Here is a 22,236-nt window from a genome sequence, read left to right as displayed (position 1 = left end):
ATTCTGATGCGGTAGTCACTGAAGCCTTCACGCACTGTGTATGCCTGGAGGACTCATTCGGCCTGTTACAGAGCCCGTTTCTACAGCCATTCAGAGTACGGTTTGCAAACAGTTGTAGGCTGTTCTGCACTTTCGAACGAACGATGTCTGTCGTCTGGGCTGCAAGACCATTCCGTCGACTGACTGAGAGAGTTGAGAAGACTATCCTTATTTGCAGAATTTCAGCATAGTCTCCAGTGGTGAATGTGGCCCCCTGGTTCTGAGTCGAGTAGAAGGCTAACACCTGTGACTTCGAAGGCTTTGTGCCAAGCTAGGCTGCGACTTCCTACTCTGATAACTATAGGGACTCAGTGGTACAATACACATCAGAGGCTGTTACTCTGCTATGGGTGCATACAAGGTTTTCTTTTTACATTAGGCAACTTCCCATTAAGTTCGCATAATGACAGCCACAGGAGACCCCGAAGTACAGGGTGTCCCACTCAAACCTCCCTGATTTCAAGGACCCAGGAGAGAAAAATCACAGTAGATACGACAATGAAAAATGCAACACATTGTAGAGCATCTCAAAGAATCTGTACTCCGGCGTCAGAAGTGCCAAGTATCGTCGCCAGAGTGCAACATGTTCGCATGAAGTGAAAATGGCGACTTCACAGCAGCGCGCGCAAGCAGTAGTGTGGTTTTCAGAAAGAAAATAGCCGATTACTGTGCAAAGAAATTATCTTCGTGTGTATGAATGTGATCCACCTGATGTAAAAACAATTAATAAATGGTATAGGCAGTTTCTGGCAGCAGGAAGGATTCTGAAACATTCTGGCGGAGCACGTTACGGAGTTTCAGAAGACACAGTGGAGGAAATCAGACAAACGTTTCTCAGAAGCTCACGTAAGTCAATTCGTCAAGCATCTAGGCAACTTGATGTACCTCGATCAACATTGCATCGTGAAGTTCACCAGCGTCTTTGTATGTGTGCTTACAAAGTGCAAATTCTGCAACATCTGACGCCAAAAGACACACCAGACCGACAACAATTTGCTGCAGCGTATTGATATGGATTCCAGCTTCCTGGAAAGATGTTTTTTCTCAGATGAGGCAACTTTTCATCTATCAGGAAGGGTTAATAGGCATAATGTTCGGATTTGGGGTTCGCAAAATCCGCACGTTGTCATTGAACATGTTCGTGATAGCCCTAAACTAAACGTCTGGTGCGGGATAATGCACGACAGGATTGTTGGACCGTTCTTCTTTGCGGAACAAACAGTGAATGGGTCAGTGTATCTGTAAATGTTGGAGCAGTTTGTGCACCCTCAGATACAAGACTTGTAACCCAACATCGTTTTTCAACAAGATGGAGCTCCGTTTTTCAACAAGATGGAGCTCCGCCGCATTGGTCGACGGCTGTTCGCAAGTTCCTGGATAGGAAATTTCCCAGTCGTTGGATCGGACGCGGAAGACCCATTGCCTGGCCACCACGTTCACCTGACATCACGCCGCTTGATTTCTTCATGTGGGGATTCGTGAAGGATCGCGTATATGCGACCGAAGTGGACGATACTCCAACGTTGTGACATCGTATCACTAATGCGATTGCAACAATAACAGAGGAATGTTACAAAGAACTTGGCAAGAAATTGAATATAGACTCTATATTCTTCGTGCTACAAATGGTTCACATGTCGAGGTGTATTGATGATAAATAAATTCTTTGAGATGCTCTACAATGTGGTGAATTTTTAATTGTCGTATCTACTGTGTTTTTATTTCCTGGGTCTTTAAAATCAGGGAGGTTTGAGTGGGACACTCTGAAGTAGCCAAAACCTCATTCTGTAGCATCTTTGTGCCGGTAGCCCCATTCTTTGGTTTACACTTATTGTGCAGTAGTGGCTGTTTCATTAGGTGTTTCTGTACAGGGCCTTTAGACTATGGAGGGGTCGCTCCCGTTTACTAGAGTACGTATTTATGCTTATTTAGTTATTTTTCTTAACTCGACCCACATTTCTTCTATATGCTGCTGTACAGTGTTAAATGTTTCAAGTCTATCCTTGAAATACAACACTACTGCCTCTCTATCTCGTTTACTGAAATGTAAATTTTTCTTCCTGACTTCGTTTCCTTTGTACAGCGGTCATGATTATTGCTACAATCGTCTAAAAAAAGAGTTTCCACGTGGACGTTCTCAAAGAGGTCAGGCCTGTTTGTTGCCTTTAGTGCTAACGTATTTCCGTTATGACTGGGTTCGCGAACTATTTGTTCCAGTTAGTTTCCAGAAAAGGCATTTAGTATTATAACGCAAGAAGTCTTGTCACGCCCACCACTTACAAAACTATAATTATCTCAGTCAGTTGGTGCGATGATTAAATCTTTCTCCAACGGTGACAACATAATTGCGGAACAAACGTACTGGCGAGCCTATGTTTTCTCGAAGGCGTTCTGTTATTTAAATCTCGGTGGATTTGAGTTACCTGTCTACTGCGACAAATATACCACCTTTCTTCCCCATTAGCCTATTCTTTCGACAAATACTTAGATTTGCCTCAAAAGCTCACTGCTGTCAGCTTAGGGTCATAGCCATCTTTCTGTATCTAACATTACGTGAGCTCCACTGCTTTTCATGAGTACTTCAAACTCTGTCATTTTGTTGCGAAGACTTCGGCAGTTTGTCACTAGGATTGGGGGGGGGGGAGTGGAGGGGGGGGGGATGGCGACACTTCATTGGCTCTTGCACAAATACTGTGGGGTCTCGTATGACCTTACAGTTATCAGCCCTAAAGCAAGTCTAGGAAGTCGCAGCCTAGTTTCTCACAGAACCTACGAAGTGAAGTGTGGTCCAAACCTTCTACTCGACTCAAATCCACGGGGCCACTATCATTTCTGGGAACAATGCTGTAGACTGTGAGCTTCTCCGAAATTCCAGAAGTGACATTGGTCTTCTCAGCCTATTGTGCCAGGCGCTGTAATGGTTTTGGAGCCCAGGCTACAGACATCATTTGTTCGAACGTGCACAACAACCTGAATTTGCTTGTACCCTGTGCCCTGAATGGCTGGTAGAACATGCTCTTTAACTTGTTCAAAGACGACTCCACTCACAAACTGAATACATAATGTGATCGTTTTCAACCCTTACTATTATCTTCCTAAGGAGTATCATTATCTGTCGTATGTTCGAACTTGTGACGACTGACCGTAATTCTAACGCAACTGGAACACCTATGGTCGTGAGTATTGTCCCGCTTCTTCGCATATAACACCACACTTAGTTGTGCAGACGAAAAAAAGTTGTAATCCTGATGTAGAGGAAGGTCATAGTCCATCCAGGCTTACTGCATGCATTTACTACGAATACAACTAAACTAAAGCGCCAAAGAAACTGGTATAGGCATGCGTATTCATATACAGAAAAATACAAACGGGCAGAATACGGCGCTTCGGTCACCAACGCCTATATAAGACGAGAACTGTCTCGAGCAGTTGTTAAGTCGGTTACTACTGCTATAATGGCACGTTATCAAGACTCAAGCGAGTTTGAACGTGGTGTTATACTCGGCGCATGAGCGACGGGACACAGAATCTCCGAGGTGGCGATGAAGTGGTGATTTTCCCGTACGACTATTTCACGAGTATACCGTGAATATCAGAATCCTGTAAAACATCAAACCTCCGACATCGCTGTAGCTGCAAAAAGATCCTGCAAGAACGGGACTAACTACGACTGAAGAGAATCGTTCAACGTGACAGAAGTGCGACTCTTCCGGAAATTGCTGCAGATTTCAATGCTGGGCCATCAACCAGTGTCAGCGTGCGAACCATTCAACGAAACATCATCGATATGGGCTTTATGAGTCGAAGGCCCACTCGTGTACCCTTGATGACTTCACGACACAAAGCTTTACGCCTCGTCTGGGCCCGTCAACACCGACATTGGACTCTTAATGACTGGAAACAAGTTGCCTGGTCGGACGAGTCTCGTTTCAAATTTTATCTAGCGGATGGACGTGTAAGGGTATGGAGACAACTTCATGAATCCATGGACCCTGCATGTCAGCAGGGGACTCTTCAAGCTGCTGGAGGCTCTGTAATGATGTGAGTCGTGTGCAGTTGGAGTGATATAGGACCCCTGATACGTGTAGATACGACTCTGAGAAGTGACACGTACGTAAGCATCCTGTGTAATCACCTGCATCCATTCATGTCCATTGTGCAGCATTGGGCAACAGGACAATTCGACACCCCACACGTCCAGAATTGCTATAGAGTGGCTCCAGAAACACTCTTCTGAGTTTAAACACTTCCGCTGGCCACCAAACTCCATAGACATGAACATTATTGAGCATATCTGGGAACCTTGCAACGTGCTGTTCAGAAGAGATCTCCACCGCCACGTACTCTTACGTACTGATGGACAGCCCTGCAGGATTCATGGTATCAGTTGCCTCCAGCACTACTTTGGACATTAGTCGAGTCCATGCCACGTCGTGTTGCGGCAATTTTGCGTGCTCGCGGGGGCCCTACACAATATGAGGCAGGTGTACCAGTTTGTTTGGCTCTTCAGTGTAGGATTAAAGTGTGAAGTAGGTAACGTACGGATGTTCGCTGTCTTGTCGAAAGTTGGCATTGTGAGAATCCTGGCTACAGTACAGTTATAAGATTTTTGTAATTTAACATAGCAATCAGTCAAAAGTGTTGTTTCTGAATGTGCGACTGTTGTTTGGCAGGCAGCGTGCTGCTGGTGGAGGGGGCGTTCGCGTGGTCCCTGGCGGCCGAGGCGCTGGCCGACCACTGCACGCACTGTGCAAGGCCTCTGCGAGCCCACGTGCTGCCCTGCCCCACATGCCGACAGGTGAGCGTCCTTCCACTACAACAGAATGCCAAAATGAAGTAATCATAAATTCTACGAAACGTTTCAAAAATGGACACAGACAAATGGCCAAGAAATGGTAGAATTTTTTTATTTTTTTTTATGTCCTATGTGTCGACTATTCGTCACAGGGCACACATCAGATTGATCGTCCAGTTCTGCACATACCCGATCCAGCATATCAGGAGTGACGGTAAGAACAGCTGCTGCAATATTGTGTCAGAAATTTTCATAGTTCTGTGGTTCTACATCTATATACTCCGCAAGCCACCGTGTGGTGCGTGGCGGAGGGTACTCTGTACTGTTACTAGTCATTTCCGTTCTTGTTCCACTCGCAAGTCCGCCCCATTAGTTGAACGGACAGTGCGTTGGAATCCCACGCACGGGGGTCCGGATTCGATTCCCGGCTGGGGTGGGAGATTTTCTCCCCTCAGGGACTGGGTGTTGTGCTGTCCTCATCATCATTTCATCCCCATTGTCGACGCGCAAGTCGCCTGATGTGGCGTCGCACTCAATAAGAGCTGCGCTCGGCGGCCGACTTTCCCGCCTGGGAGCTCCCGTCCACTGACGCCATACGATCATTTCCATTTTTTCCACTCGCAAACAGAGCGAGGGAAAAACGATTATCTATATGGCTCCGTATGAGCCCTAATTTCTCATATCTTATCATCGTGGTCCTCTAGCGAAATATATGTTGAATCGTTCTGTGGTCAACTTCAAATACAAATTTTCTCAATAGTGTTCCTCGAAAAGAACGTCACCTTCCATCCAGGGATTCCCGTTTGAGTTCTCTAAGCATCTCCGTGATACTTGCGTGTTGTTCGAAGCTACTGGTAACAAATCTAGCAACCCGCCCCTGAATTGCTTCGATATCTTCCTTTAATCCGACTTGGTGCGGATCCCGAACACTCGAGCAGTATTAAAGTATATATAGACTGAAGCGCCTAGAACCGCTCGGTCACTCCGGCCGGCGCGCAGTATATACAGGGTGAGTCACTTAACGTTACCGCTGGATATATTTCGTAAACCATATCAAATACTGACGAACCGATTCCACAGACCGAACGTGAGGAGAGGGGCTAGCGTAATTTGTTAATACAAACCATAAAAAAATGCACGGATGTATGTTTTTTAACACAAACCTACGTTTTTTTAAATGGAACCCCGTTAATTTTGTTAGCACATCTGAACATATAAACAAATACGTTATCAGTGCCGTTTGTTGCATTGTAAAATGTTAATTACTTCCGGAGATATTGTAACCTAAAGTTGACGCTTGAGTACCACTCCTCCGTTGTTCGATCGTGTGTATCGGAGAGCACCGAATTACGTAGGGATCCAAAGGGAACGCTGATGGACCTTACGTACAGAAGAGACTGGAACAGCACATTAAGTCCACATGCTAACACCTTTTTATTGGTCTTTTTCATTGACGCACATGTACGTAGGTTTGTGTTAAAAAACATACTTCCGTCGATTCGTCAGTATTTGATGTGGTTTACGAAATATATCCAGCGGTAATGTTAGGTGGCTTTCCTGGCCAATGGATCGGACGAGGGGGTCCAGTTACATGGCCTGGTCGTTCACCGGATCTCAACCAGTGCGATTTCTGGTTATGGGGCCATCTCAGGAGTATCATGTATGCAGAGCCCCTTCCAGATGTGGAGACACTGGAGCAGCGTATTCATGCTGTCTTTGACACTGTTCGGATGCAGCCTGGCCGATGTGAACGTGTGAGACAGAACATGCTACAGCATGTGCACGCGTGCGTTGAGTCACATGGAATTCATTTTCTGCACATGTTGTAACTGTGGCTGCATGATACAGCGCATATTAGACTGCAGTCCCTATAACGACGCGTGACGAAATAAATGGCCCCTAGCTGAAAACCATGCATTTCTGGACATAAATTCGATAGACGTTTCTTCTTGTGTATCATCTCAGCGATCGATGCCTAGAGTTTGTACCCGGTGGAAAAAAAAAGAGAACTCTTCTGGAGGTAAGGTCTGATAGGTCGCGAAATGCAAACTGCTGTGAGAATCGAAAATGTTTTCAGAATGAGATTTTCACTGTGCAGCGGAGTGTGCGCTGATATGAAACTTCCTGGCAGATTAAAACTGTGCGCCCGACCGAGACTCGAACTCGGGACCTTTGCCTTTTGCGGGCAAGTGCTCTACCAACTGAGCCACCGAAGCACGACTCACGCCCCGTCTCACAGCTGTACTTCTGCCAGTATCTCGTCTCCTACCTTCCAGACTTTACAGAAGCTCTCCTGTGAACCTTGCAGAACTAGCACTCCTGAAAGAAGTTTCATATCGGCGCACACTCCGCTGCAGAGTGAAAATCTCATTCTGGAAACATCCCCCAGGCTGTGGCTAAGCCATGTCTCCGCAATATCCTTTCTTTCAGGAGTGCTAGTTCTGCAAGGTTCGCAGGAGAGCTTCTGTAAAGTTTGGAAGGTAGGAGACGAGATACTGGCAGAAGTAAAGCTGTGAGACCGGGCGTGAGTCGTGCTTCGGTGGCTCAGTTGGTAGAACACTTGCCCGCGAAAGGCAAAGGTCCCGAGTTCGAGTCTCGGTCGGGCACACAGTTTTAATCTGCCAGGAAGTTTCAAAAATGTTTTATTTTCTACAGTAATGTACATCTTCCAGCTACGTCTCTAAATAGTCGCCGCTCCAACGTAGTAAACATTTGCCCTAGCGTTGTACCACCTTGCCAGTACCTTCGTCATAGAAGGCAGCCGCTTGTGCTTTCCGCCAATTCTCTCCGCTAGTTTACAGCTCGTTGACTGTGCCAAAAAGTTGTCTTCAGAGCCAGCAGTTCATGTGATCAGAGATAAAACTCAGGTGTATCCAATTACAAGGTATATTTTGGGTGATCAAACACTTCCTATCGAAACCGCTGCAGGAATATATTCATTGATCCTGCAGAGTGCGGCCGAGAATTGTCATGAAGAAGGAACCGCATGACAGTTGTGTTATGTGGGCAACATGAAATCAGGCGAAATCTCTCACTTGACCCTCATACTTCGAGAGAGACGCTGTTTAGCTAAGAATCTTTATGTGCTCAATGTGCGCTCAGAACTGAAAAGAGCAACGTGACGCTATCGATGGGCATATTAGAGACACTGCACAACACATCTGCGCAAAAGTTTATCGGGTTTTCACTGTGGTTTCCATGTCGCTCCCGATCGGACCTTATTTTCCGAATAGCCATCGTATATACAGGGTGGTTCATTGATAGTGACTGGGCCAAATATCTCACGAAATAAGCATCAAATGAAAAAACTACAAAGAACGAAACTCGTCTAGCTTGAAGGGGGAAACCAGATGGCGCTATGGTTGGCCCGCTAGTTGGTGCTGCCATAGCTCAAACGAATATCAACTGCGGTTTTTTAAATAGTAATTCCCATTTCTTATTACATATTCGTGTAGTTTGTAAAGAAATATGAATGTTTTAGTTGGACCACTTTTTTCGCTTTGTGATAGACGGCGCTGTAATAGTCACAAACGTATAAGTACGTGGTATCACGTAACATTCCGCCAGTGCGGACGGTACTTGCTTCGTGATACATTACCCGTGTTAAAATGGAGCGTTTACCAATTGCGGAAAAGGTCGATATCGTGTTGATGTATGGCTATTGTGATCAAAATGCCCAACGGGCGTGTGCTATGTACGCTGCTCGGTATCCTGGACATCATCCAAGCGCCGGACTGTTAGCCGGATAGTTGCGTTATTTAAGGTAACAGAAAGTGTTCAACCACGACCTGCAACAAATTATGATGCCCAAGTAGGTGTTTCAGCTGCTGTCGCGACTAATCCGCACATCAGTAGCAGACAAATTGCGCCAGAATCGGGAATTTCAAAAGCGTCGGTGTTGAGAATTACATCAACATCGATTGCACCTGTACCATATTTCTATGCACCAGAAATTGCAAGGCGACGACTTTGAACGTCGTGTACAGTTCTGCCACTGGGCACAAGAGAAATTACGGGACGATGACAGATTTTTTGCACGCGTTCTATTTAGCGACGAAGCGTCATTCACCAACAGCGGTAACGTAAACCGGCATAGATGCACTATTGGGCAACGGAAAATCCATTTTATCGATGGCAATCTATATGGTGCAATATATGATTTCCTACATAATGTTCTACCGATGTTACTACAAGATGTTTCACTGCATGACAGAATGGCGATACACTTCCAACATGATGGATGTCCGGCACATATCTCGCGTGTGATTGAAGCGGTGTTGAATAGCATATTTCATGACAGGTGGATTGGTCGTCGAAGCACCATACCATGGCCCGCACGTTCACCGGATCTGACGTCCCCGGATTTCTTTCTGTGGAGAAAGTTGAAGTATATTTGCTATCGTGATCCACCGACAACAACTGACAACATGCGTCAGCGCATTGTCAATGCATGTGTGAACATTACGGAACGCGAACTACTCGCTGTTGAGAGGAATGTCGTTACACGTATTGCCAAATGCATTGAGGTTGACGGACATCATTTTGAGCATTTATTGCATTAATGTGGTATTTACAGGGAATCACGCTGTAACATCCGAAATAAAATGTTCAAACGTACCTACGTTCTGCATTTTAATTTTAAAAAACCTACCTGTTACCAACTGTTCGTCTAAAATTGTGAACCATATGTTTGTGACTACTACAACGCCATCTACCACAAAGCGAAAAAAGTGGTCCAACTAAAACATTCATATTTCTTTACGTATTACACAAATATATAATAAAAATGGGGTTTCCTGTTTAAAAAAACGCAGTTGATATCCGTTTGACCTATGGCAGCGGCATCTAGCGGGCCAACCATAGCGCCATCTGGTTTCCCCCTTCAAGCTAGACAAGTTTCGTTCTTTGTAGTTTTTTCGTTTGACGCTTATGTCGTGAGATATTTGGCCCGGTCACGAGCAATGGACCATCCTGTATATGGATGAGGTGGCACATAACGCTATCCTTGGTGTAACCCTAGAAGAAAATTCGCAAGGTGTTAAGTCCAGAGACCATGGCGGCCACTGAAGTGGTGCCAGGTCAACGGCGCATCACGACATTTCCAGCTGGGTGACAACTTCCCATTCAGGAAGTTTCCTACACTTATTGTTTTTTCCTGGCCTTCTCCCATGTCTTCTCCGGGTCGCTTTGTTAATCTGGATCTGGCAATAATAGTGGTAGCTCTTGGCCGGATGCCGTTCCTGTCGCCACCCCTTCTCCCCCGGAATGGAATTTGTGCCCCTCATCTGTCTGCGTCTGGTGTGATCCCATGTGAAAGTGTGAGACGTTTTCGAAACGTTTGCGAATCGCGCAACTGACGCGGGACGTAGGTACCAGTCCGGTATTCATCTAGTTACGTGTGGGAAACCAAAGCAACTAAAAACTACATCCAAGCTGGACGGCACACCTACCCTCGTCGTTAATCCTCCGGGTGAATTTGATCCGGGGCCGGAGCGCTCTGACCGAATCACGGAAGCGGCGTGCTAACGTGCGTGGGTCCAGGTAATCACGTACACAATTGTGGAAATGTGGAGAGGCGCCATATTGTTGCAGAATGAAAACCTGCTTTCAGTTTGAAGTTGTGGCGTAAGCTACAGTTGCAGCGTACCGAGATAGGTGATATCATTGCCAAGTGTTCTTTCAGCACACACAACCATCCTCGAATTTCTTGGACCGCTTCACTACACTGTTGTAAAGGTTTGAAATTAAGCTTAAAAAGCTTGTTTAAAGTTGCAAAGGCTCTTAATATGAAATACTGGATGAATATAGTCTGGGTAATTTGCGCTCCATTTCAAGCAAATACTAGTTTTTCATGTACCCCAATGTTTATGCTGCCATATCTCCTGCACTATGCGTCATACAATGATAAAATTTTGCAGGTACACTCAGTAGTATTTGTTGATACTGCCTGGAAACTGTATTGCGAATAGAATCGTTAGTAAAGGTGTAATAAATTAAAACGTCGTGCCTGATACAGAAGACTGACTGCATGAATAACTAAAATATAGTAAGCGATAAACTTTCTTCCTTTTAACATTTTGTGGGGTGTGACAGTAAGAAAAAGTTTCGCAAAGGTTCGAAATTCTGTTTAAAGTTTGTTGGAAATCTCTTAAGTGTTCTCATTCTCAAATAATGGGTGAATGTAGTCCCGGTATTTGCGCACCGTCAGTTACGCTACCTCTAGACAAACACACAGTTTCTAACTGTAGTACTTGTGTTACTGTGTTGAACTTTTAACATAAAATTATAAAAAAATGCCTCTGAGCACTATGGGACTTAACATCTGAGGTCATCAGTCCCCTAGAACTTAGAACTACTTAAAGCTAACTAACCTAAGGACATCACACACATCCATGCCCGAGGCAGGATTCGAACCTGCGACCGTAGCGACGCGCGGTGCCAGACTGATGCGCCAATAACCGCTCGGCCACACCGGCCGGCCATAAAATTATACCTATTATTGAGAAGATTATGACAACCTTTCGAATTTTTTAATTTGGTCATCAATTACGGGGAATATGGAAAATCAAATTTTTGTTGCCCCTGGAAGACGTTAGAGGTGACCACGACGTGTAACCAATGGCACCCCATACCAACACGCCGGGTGATACGCCAGTATGGCGATGACGAATACACGCTTCCAATGTGCGGTCACCGCGATATCGCCAAACACGGATGCGACCATCATGATGCTGTAAGCAGAACCTGGATTCATCCGAAAAAATGAGGTTTTGTCATTCGTGCACTCAGATTCGCCGTTGAGTACACCATCGTAGGCGCTCCTGTCTGTGATGCAGCGTCAAGGGTAACGGCAGCCATGGTCTCCGAGCTGATAGTCCATTCTGCTGCAAACGTCGTCGAACTGTTCGTGCAGATGGTTGTTGTTTTGCAAACGTCACCCTCTGTCGACTCACGGATCGAGACGTGGCTGCACGATCCGTTACAGCCATGCGGATAAGATGCCTGTCATCTCGACTGCTAGTGATACGAGGCCGTTGGGATCCAGCACGGCGTTCCGTATTACCCTCCTGAACCCACCGATTCCATATTCTGCTAACAGTCATTGGATCTCGACCAACGCGAGCAGCAATGTCGCGATACGATAAACCGCAATCGCGATAGGCTACAATCCGACCTTTGTCAAAGTCGGAAACATGTTGGTACGCATTTCTCCTCCTTACACGAGGCATCACAACAACGTTTCACCAGGCAACGCCGGTCAACTGCTGTTTGTGTATGAGAAATCGGTTGGAAACTTTCCTAATGTCAGCACGTTGTAGGTGTCGCCACCGGCACCAACCTTGTGTGAATGCTCTGAAAAGTTAATCATTTGCATTATCACAGCATCTTCTTCCTGTCGGTTAAATTTCGCGTCTGTAGCACGTCATCTTCGTGGTGTAGCAATTTTAATGGCCAGTAGTGTATCATGAGGGTTTCTGGTCAGTTGTAGGGCTGACATACCATCAGATATTATAGTATTATGTCTTCTGTGGTCGTCTTTATGAATGGCAGGGCTTGCAAACTGGCAATCAACTCGGCTGTTATAATAGTGAAGTGTGGATCCAGCTTGTATGGGCCTTGTTGACTGCTTCGGGTTTCCCAATAGGTACTACCAGAGTCGTCACTAGTACTTTAATATACTAAAAAACACTGTACTTTTAACAAGCAGCTGTGGTTGCGTGATGCAGGCGCTGTTCTGCAGCGCGTGGTGCCGTCGCCAGGCGCTCGACGCTTATCACCGCCGGGAGTGCGTCCTGGGGCTGCGCAGCTTCCTAGAGTCGCCGCTGCTCGGCTGTGCGGCGCTGCTGGCGCTGCGGACCGTGTTCGCCGAAGACCGGGCCTGCGAAACGGACTATAGGTACGTGCAAATCTTTACAGCACTAGACTCACGTTTCACGTTTCATTGGTTCAGTAGCTATTACCAGAAGGAAAAATTATTCTGACTCTCCTAATGTGGTAGAGAAAACAGTAACCAGTCATTGTGGAAACTGAGACAGCACTTATTGGCCAGTGCTCTAAATCTACAGGGCTATTACAAATGATTGAAGCGATTTCATAAATTCACTGTAGCTCCATTCATTGACATATGGTCACGACACACTACAGATACGTAGAAAAACTCATAAAGTTTTGTTCGGCTGAAGCCGCACTTCAGGTTTCTGCCGCCAGAGCGCTCGAGAGCGCAGTGAGACAAAATGGCGACAGGAGCCGAGAAAGCGTATGTCGTGCTGGAAATGCACCCACATCAGTCAGTCATAACAGTGCAACGACACTTCAGGACGAAGTTCAACAAAGATCCACCAACTGCTAACTCCATTCGGCGATGGTATGCGCAGTTTAAAGCTTCTGGATGCCTCTGTAAGGGGAAATCAACGGGTCGGCCTGCAGTGAGCGAAGAAGCGGTTGAACGCGTGCGGGAAAGTTTCACGCGTAGCCTGCGGAAGTCGACGAATAAAGCAAGCAGGGAGCTAAACGTACCACAGCCGACGGTTTGGAAAATCTTACGGAAAAGGCTAAAGCAGAAGCCTTACCGTTTACAATTGCTACAAGCCCTGACACCCGATGACAAAGTCAGACGCTTTGAATTTTCGGCGCGGTTGCAACAGCTCATGGAAGAGGATGCGTTCAGTGCGAAACTTGTTTTCAGTGATGAAGCAACATTTTTTCTTACTGGTGAAGTGAACAGACACAATGTGCGAATCTGGGTGGTAGAGAATCCTCACGCATTTGCAATTCACCAAAAGATAACGTGTTTTGTGCAAACTCACGGTTTAAAGTTTACGGCCCCTCTTTCATCTGCGAAAAAAACGTTACAGGACATGTGTATCTGGACATGCTGGAAAATTGGCTCATGCCACAACTGGAGACCGACAGCGCCGACTTCATCTTTCAACAGGATGGTGCTCCACCGCACTTCCATCATGATGTTCGGCATTTCTTAAACAGGAGATTGGAAAACCGATGGATCGGTCGTGGTGGATATCATGATCAGCAATTCATGTCATGGCCTCCACGCTCTCCCGACTTAACCCCGTGCGATTTCTTTCTGTGGGGTTATGTGAAAGATTCAGTGTTTAAACCTCCTCTACCAAGAAACGTGCCAGGACTGCGAGCTCGCATCAACGATGCTTTCGAACTCATTGATGGGGACATGCTGCGCCGAGTGTGGGAGGAACTTGATTATCGGCTTGATGTCTGCCGAATCACTAAAGGGGCACATATCGAACATTTTTGAATGCCTAAAAAAACTTTTTGAGTTTTTGTATGTGTGTGCAAAGCATTGTGAAAATATCTCAAATAATAAAGTTATTGTAGAGCTGTGAAATCGCTTCAATCATTTGTAATAACCCTGTACACCGTGCAACACAATTAAAGGATCACTTTTCCGAAATCCCGTAGTTCTTTCCCATTGCGATGTGTAAGTTTAAAAATTGGGTAAAAGCTGTCTACAACATTTGTATCCCGCCTGGAAGGCGGTGCGTAGGTCTGCTCCTGAAAACTGATAGGTTGGTCGAATGTAAGAAGTGAGCAGGAGGAGGTGAGGTAAGACTCTCGGTACAGCTTGTTACGTGAAAGTACATTTAATTATTATTCAATGAGATACGTAACTTTACACTGAAGAACCCGTAGGTGCGAAACAGTATTCCCGTCGTAAGTAGATACATAGTCTCAATAGCAAGCTGAGGTTGAAGCGATGTTTCCAGGCCGCCTGCTCTTGATGAAATGGGGAGAATCTGGAGCGGAGCTCGTAGAGCTCTCCCTCTCCGGCTAGAGTGCGCTGTCGTCGGTGTCTGTCGTAATGCCAACTTTAGAACTTGTATTTACGCCGTGGCATCGTAGCTATCGATACCACAACAACCTTCCTTTTCAATGGAGCAAACGTGTGGCGCCGTATGACGTCACCTTCGAGCTCGTCGGCAGTTCAGACAGCAAGTTCCGAAACACGCGAAAAAAAGCCAAAACTCGGAAGTTCATGTGAGGTGGAAGGTGGATTAATGATGTCACATTGGCGCCAAATTTCATCACCATTGTGCCCAACGCTACCCTGTACGTGACACACAATGGGAAAGTCGTCGCACCCCGTCTTTCGCAATTTCACCTCTTCTTTTGACGCCTACGCGACGGGGGTTAGAAAGGCGAGGCCCAACCTTGAAATCACACTGTGTTCTTATGTGTGACCGAGGAAAACGTTTCAGACACACTACCGCTAAGGATCGACTCGAAAAGGCCTCAGGGGCTGGCATGAAGTGTGTCAATGAAACCACCACTCCTGGGAGGCGTTGATTCCCATACATTTTATGGTCTAAAACGACAGTTCACAGTTCGATGAGCTACAGGACGACGTTCTTAAAAATCTATGACACTGCTGACCCCCATGGATGCTTCAACATTTCTCCAAAATACATCGTGGGCCAGTACCCCCATTGAATGTGATCGCACATCTTTGTAGTGCAGTGCGACTGCAATTTTTGCTCTGGTGTACAGAGTGGAAGATGAACATCAACAAAAGCAAAACGAGGATAATGGAATGTAGTCGAATTAAGTCTGGTGATGCTGAGGGAATTAGATTAGGAAATGAGACACTTAAAGTAGTAAAGGAGTTTTGCTATTTGGGGAGCAAAATAACTGATGATGGTCGAAGTAGAGAGGATATAAAATGTAGACTGGCAATGGGAAGGAAAGCGTTTCTGAAGAAGAAAAATTTGTTATCATCGAGTATAGATTTAAATGTCAGGAAGTCATTTCTGAAAGTATTTGTATGGAGTGTAGCCATGTATGGAAGTGAAACATGGACGATAAATAGTTTAGACAAGAAGAGAATAGAAGCTTTCGAAATGTGGTGCTACAGAAGAATGCTGAAGATTACATGGGTAGATCACATAACTAATGAGGAGGTATTGAATAGAATTGGGGAGAAGAGGAGTTTGTGCCACAACTTGACTAGAAGAAGGGATCGGTTGATAGGACATGTTCTGAGGCATCAAGGGATCACAAATTTAGCATTGGAGGGCAGTGTGGAGGGTAAAAATCATAGAGGGCGACCAAGAGATGACTACACTAAGCAAATTCAGAAGGACATAGGTTGCAGCAAGTACTGGGAGATGAAGAAGCTTGCACAGGATAGAGTAGCATGGAGAGCTGCATCAAACCAGTCTCAAGACTGAAGACCACAACAACACAACAACAACAGAGTGGAATCAGTATGAACCGTTCAAAATTGTTCCACGAAATTTTAATGTGATCCAAAGTAGCAAAGGCTTTCTCAGCCTCTTGTTTTCTTCCTTCCTGTAGCGTGTTCACAGAGGGGTTCAGCATTGACACTTACGTGAAATAAACGTCAAAGGGTCCCTATAAGGCCACCCATTTCGGCGACATCCTCAGTGCCACCCACCCACGTTTGTTGAGCACTTTAAAAATGTATCTGTACGGAGAAAACTTGTGACGACAATCCTAGGCGCCTACAGGTAGGCAACCATTTGACATGTCTCCGTTCTGCCATACCTACTAGCAGGCAGCCAGGATTCTGACACGCGTTTTCTCTGTGCCAATGTGGTATCATTAATCCACTTTACACCTCACTTGAACTTTGGGCTTTGTTCTTTTTTTCGCATGTGTTGACATCTTTCTGATAGAAGTTTTGCCAAGCCCAAGGGTGACATCGCAGGGTGCCACACTTTTACATCATTGCAGAGGAAGGTTGTAGACACCTTTGAGTCACATTTTAAACTCATACATCGCAATGGGAAATAATTACAGGTTTCGAAAAAGTGATCTTTTAGTTCTGTTGTGCAGGATTGGGTTGTTATCCCAATGCCAACCCTCCTCCTTTATCTGGGCTTGGAACTGGCAGTGGCTGTTGCAAGGCAACTGATCCCACGTGTAGTTGAGCATCCGATACTACTGACAAATCATTCTCCCAATTTCATTTTTGTCAGTACCTCTGTTCGACTTTCCGAACTTCTCAGAAACTCCTACATTCCTTGCTGGAACAGCACTCCTGGATAAAGTGTATTGCGAAGAAATGTCTTAGCAAAAACCTAAATGTCTTCGCCGAAACCTAGCCATTACAACTGCAACACCAGAACTAGAGCAAACAACGAAATTTTATTTATTGTGCATATATGGGAGAGTAAGAAGATTCATGATTAAATTTATATATGATTTGGGGTATACAGGGTGCGAATTCGAGCACACAGAAAAATTTGGAAATTTGTGGTAAGGTCTTATGGGACCAAACTGCTAAGGTCATTGGTCCCTAAGCTTACACACTGTTTAATCTAACTTAGGCTAACGACGACACACACACCCATGCCCGAGGGAGGACTCAAACCTCCGACAGGGGCAGCCGCGCGGACCGTGACTAGACGCCTCAGACCGCACGGCTACCACGCGCGGTTGAGCACACAGAGCTGCCACCTCTAGCAACAAGAACGTCTGTAACCCTGTTCGGTATTAAGTTGAAATGGGCTTGGACGACAGATATAGCTACGTCATGCTACATCTACTGGGCTTGGACAAAAATATGGAAACACCGCGAGAAATACAGATGGTAGTCAAGCCTGCGGTTGCACTGTTGTTTTTGACCACGAACGGCACCTGTGTAATGTCCTCAATAAGTTAAAAGTGTCAATAGTGATCGGAACAGTGTTCTGTCTAGTTGTGAGTGCATTATGTCGGAGCTAGCTAAATTCGAACGTGGCTCGTTGGTGTTTAAAGAGGCACCGCATCGAAGATTTGTACCACATACAGGGTAGGCAGAAAAATGTCATCCGCCAAGTCACAAGGCGGATGAAGGGGGATATTAATTGATCGTGACAGACGGTCAGTGAAGAGAAGTGTGGTGAAAAATAAAAGGACTACAAATCAAAAAGTCACTACAGAACTGAATTTCGCACTTACGAACCCTGCCAGCACCGAAACAACACGAAAGGAGCTCCATAAGCCGAGAATTGCAGGATGAGCTGGAAATCCAAAACCACACATCAGTGACGCAAATCCCCGTAACTGGAAAACGTGCTGCCGAAGCCGCAAATGGTTCAAATGGCTCTGAGCACTATGGGACTTCGTGCTGCCGAAGCCGCAAATGGTTCAAATGGCTCTGAGCACTATGAGACTTAACATCGGAGGTCATCAGTCCCCTAGAACTTAGAACTACTTAAATCTAACTAACCTAAGGACATCACACACATCTATGCCCGTGGCAGGATTCGAATTTGCAACCGTAGCGGTCGTGCGATTCCAGACTGAAGCGTCGAGAACCGCTCGGTCACAGCCGCCGGCGCCTAAGTTTACGTCCCAAGAGCGAAACACGACGGGGGTTCAATGACGACTTGGGCAGCCATATATTGGTATTCCGTGGGTCACATGGCTACTCTTCAAGGTCACATTACTGCCAAGGGTGACGTGACCATTCTGGCTAATCAGGACCACCCCATGGTACAATGGTTGTTCTCCAACAGTGATGATGTGTCCCAAGAGGACATGACTCCTGTTCACATCGTCCAGGACGAGGCTGTATAGTCGTATCTCCCCTGGCCACCAGTCGCCAGACCTCAGTATTACTAACATTTGTGGTCCTATTTGGAAAGAAGAGTGCGTAGTCGCTATTCACTTCCATCATCGTTTCCTAACTGCCACTGTTTTGCAGGTAGAATTGTGTAACGCTCCCTTTAAATGCTTATAGGGCGTGTATTTATCCCTTCCGAGACGACTGGGAGCTGGTTTGGAAGCCAATGGTTTTCCTACCCACTGTTAGGCATGGTAAGGTGGTGTGTTCTTGGTATTTCCATATTTTTGTTCACCCGCTGTACATCTACATACATACTCCGAAAGACATCATATGGAGCATGGTGGAGGGCACTTTGTACCATTTCTAGTCCTTTCCTCGCTACAGTCTGGAACCGCGCGACCGCTACGCTCGCAGGTTCGAATCCTGCCTTGGGCATGGATGTGTGTGATGTCCTTAGGTTAGTTAGGTTTAAGTAGTTCTAAGTTCTAGGGGACTGATGACCTCAGATGTTAAGTCCCATAGTACTCAGAGCCATCTGAATTTAGTCCTTCCCTTTCCTGTTCCACTCGCAAATGAAGTGGGGGAAAACGACTACATATATGTCTTCGCACGAGCATCAATCGCTATTCTTGTCTTCGTGATCCTTACACGAAATGTACGTTGGCAGCAGTAGAAGCTTTCTGCAATCAGCCGGAAATACCGGTCCTCTAAAGTTCCTCGAATATGTTTCGGGAAAAGAACGTCGTCTTCTATCCGGGGACCCCATTTGAGTTTACGAAGCATCTCGGTAATACTCGAGTGCTGATTGAACTTGCAAGTAGCAGATCTGGTTAACGTCTCTGAACTGCTTCAGTGTCTTCCTTTAATCCTGCATGATGGGGATGCTAAACACTCTAGCAGAACTCAAGAAGGGTTCGCACTTGTGTTCTAATGCGATCTCCATTATAGACGAGCTACACTTTCCTAGAATTCTCTCAATAAAGCGAAGTCTACCATACAGCATTAACTCGGTACCAGAGTTCATCAATCGTAGCGGCGGGCGAGTGATAGCATGCCAATCTCTCGGCAAACAATGGCCAGATGATTTCAGTTCTTGAGAGATCTGGAGAACGTGCTGGCCAGAGTAACAGCCATTATGAATATTAGCAGTAAGCGTTGTAAATTCGACGGAGACATACAGTTCAAGCCGCTTTCACCAGTTCAGTACGTGGTGTCATAAGTTTTGGGAAATCGTTGATTTCAGGCTCACTGATTCCGAATTTAGGGTAAAAGGCGATGCAATCACGTACCATCTATAATCAAGCAGGCCCAAATACCGAATATAGAGGTTCTGTAACGTCAGGCAGAGCAGAGTTCCAGAGAGAGAAGAGTTTCACTCAGCAGCCTCGGATGAACAGCAGCCTACATCAGATACTATGCAAGTGAGCATTACATTTCATTAACCTTGCAGCCTAAGAGGGATTTGTACACTGAGGTGACAAAAGTCATGGGATAGCGATATGCACATATACAGATGGCGGTAGTATCGAGGTACATAAAACGACAGTACATTGGCAGGGCAATGTGTTGTACTCAGGTGATTCATGTGAAAAGGTTTCCGACGTGATTATGGCTACACGATGAGAATTAACAGACTGTGAATGTGGTATGACAGTTGGAGCTAGATGCATGGAACATTCCATTTCGGAAGTCGTTACGGAATTCAGTAATCTGAGATCCACAGTGTCAAGAATGGGCCTAGAATACCAAATTTCAGGCGTTACCTCTTACCACGGACAACACAATGGCCGAAAGCCTTCGCTTAACGACCTAGAGTATGCGGCGCTTAAGTAGAATTGTCAGTGCTAACAGACAAGCAACACTGCGTGAAATAATCACAGGAATCAATGTGGGATGTACGACGAACGTACCCGTTAGGACAATGCAGCGTAATTTGGCGTTAATGGGCTAATGGAGCACACGACCGACGCGAGTGCCTTTGTTAATAGCACGACATCACCTGCAGCGTCTCTCCTGCACTCATGACCGTATCGGCTGAACGCTAGACGCCTGAAAAAGAGTGGTCTGGCCCGATTTCAGTTGGTAAGAGCTGATGGTAAGGTTCGAGGGTGGCGCAGGCCCCACGAAGCCATGGATTCGAGTTGCCAACCAGGCTGCATAACGGTGTGGGCTGTGTTAACGTGGAATGGGCTAGATCCGCTGATCCAACTGAACCGTTCATTGACTGGAAATGGCTATGTTCGACTACTTGGAGACCATTTGCAGCCATGGACTTCATCTTCCCATACAACGATACGTCATGTCACCAGGCCACAATTGTTCTTGATTGGTTTGAAGAACATTGTGGATAGTTCGAGGGAATGATCTGGCCACCAAGATCGTCCAACATGAATACCATCGTATGTTTATGAGCTATTATCGAGAAGTCAGTTCGTGCACAAAATCCTGCACCAGCAACGCTTTCGCAGTTATGGACAGCTATGGAGGCAGCATTGCTAATTATTTCTGCAGAGGACTTCCGATGACTTGGTGAGTCCATGCCACGTCGAGCTTCTGCATCATGCCGGGAAAAATGAGGTCCGAAACGATATTAGGAGATATACCATGACCTTTGTCACCTCAATGTAACTCTTGCCTATATGTACCTCGACTGTGGTTATTGGTTTCCTTCTTATATTTGTCTATACAGACCTGTATCTGTTTGTCACTTCCATTGTGAAATGCAGCTGAACCTAAGAGTAGATTAGAGAAACAGAATCTGGCAATTCCGTGATTCGTGGCTTGTAGTACCATGAGTTACTGTGTGAACCCAAATCCTAATAAAGTTACAGGCCGGTGTGGTCCTTTTGTCGTGGTAACTGATTGGAGAATCTAGTAATCCTCATGTGAGTTTTACACTTACTGAAGCTATAAACCAGTGTCTGTGCTCTTCTGCATGGTCACTTTAAACAAGTGAAAAAGCATTAAAAGTAGACCAGTAAGCCAACCAGAGTTTTATTTCCAGAATGAGAATTTCACTCTGCAGCGGAGTGTGCCAATGATATGAATCTTCCTGGCAGATTAAAACTGTGTGCCGGACCGAGACTCGAGCTCGGGACCTTTGCCTTTTGCGGGCAAGTGCTCTACCATCTGAGCTACCCAAGCACGACTTATGCCCCGTCCTCACAGCTTTACTTCTGCCAGTACCTCGTCTCCTACCTTCCAAACTTTACAGAAGCTCTCCTGCGAACCTTGCAAGGACTAGCACTCCTGAAGGAAAGGATATTGCGGAGACATGGCTTAGCCACAGCCTGGGGGATGTTTCCAGAATGAGAAGTTTGGAAGGTAGGAGACGAGGTACTGGCGGAAGAATAGCTGTGAGGACGGGGCGTGAGTCGTGCTTGGGTAGCTCAGATGGTAGAGCACTTGCCCGCGAAAGGCAAAGGTCCCGTGTTCGAGTCTCGGTCCGGCACACAGTTTTAATCTGACAGGAAGTTTCATATCAGCGCACACTCCGCTGCAGTGTGAAAATCTCATTCTGGAAACATCCCACAGGCTGTGGCTAAGCCATGTCCCCGCAATATCCTTTCTTTCAGGAGTGCTAGTCCTTGCAAGGTTCGCAGGAAAGCTTCTGTAAAGTTTGGAAGGTAGGAGACGAGGTACTGGCGGAAGTAAAGCTGTGAGGTCGGGGCGTGAGTCGTGATTGGGTAACTCAGATGGTGCCGGTACGGTAGCTCAGTGTGTTCGGTCAGAGGGTTAGCTGCTCTCTGTAATAAAATACTGAGTTCATGGATCAACGAAGAACTGAAACAGGTGTCTTGAGACGTCCACCCCGAGCAGATGCAACGAACTAAAACGAACAAAATGAGATTAA

General features: G+C 46.0%; 1 protein-coding gene and 1 non-coding gene across 2 annotated transcripts in view; one reads left to right on the top strand and one right to left on the bottom strand.

Moving 5' to 3' along the window:
• The window catches only part of LOC126248783 (SET and MYND domain-containing protein 4-like), a 146,495-nt gene that overhangs the window by 84,565 nt on the left and 39,694 nt on the right, over positions 1 to 22,236 (top strand). The window contains exons 5-6 of the mRNA XM_049950158.1: positions 4,713 to 4,837; positions 12,562 to 12,731. Coding sequence (XP_049806115.1) covers positions 4,713 to 4,837; positions 12,562 to 12,731 — 295 coding nt within the window. The remainder of the gene's footprint in view (positions 1 to 4,712; positions 4,838 to 12,561; positions 12,732 to 22,236) is intronic.
• On the bottom strand, positions 6,976 to 7,050 carry Trnal-caa (transfer RNA leucine (anticodon CAA)). The gene has a single exon. It is a non-coding gene; the product is annotated as a tRNA-Leu (tRNA).

The sequence above is a fragment of the Schistocerca nitens genome, chromosome 3 (assembly GCF_023898315.1).
Source record: "Schistocerca nitens isolate TAMUIC-IGC-003100 chromosome 3, iqSchNite1.1, whole genome shotgun sequence".
In the NCBI taxonomy this organism is placed as follows: domain Eukaryota; kingdom Metazoa; phylum Arthropoda; class Insecta; order Orthoptera; family Acrididae; genus Schistocerca; species Schistocerca nitens.
The sequence above is the reverse complement of the archived record's forward strand: the minus strand, read 5'-3'. Positions and strand labels throughout refer to the sequence as shown.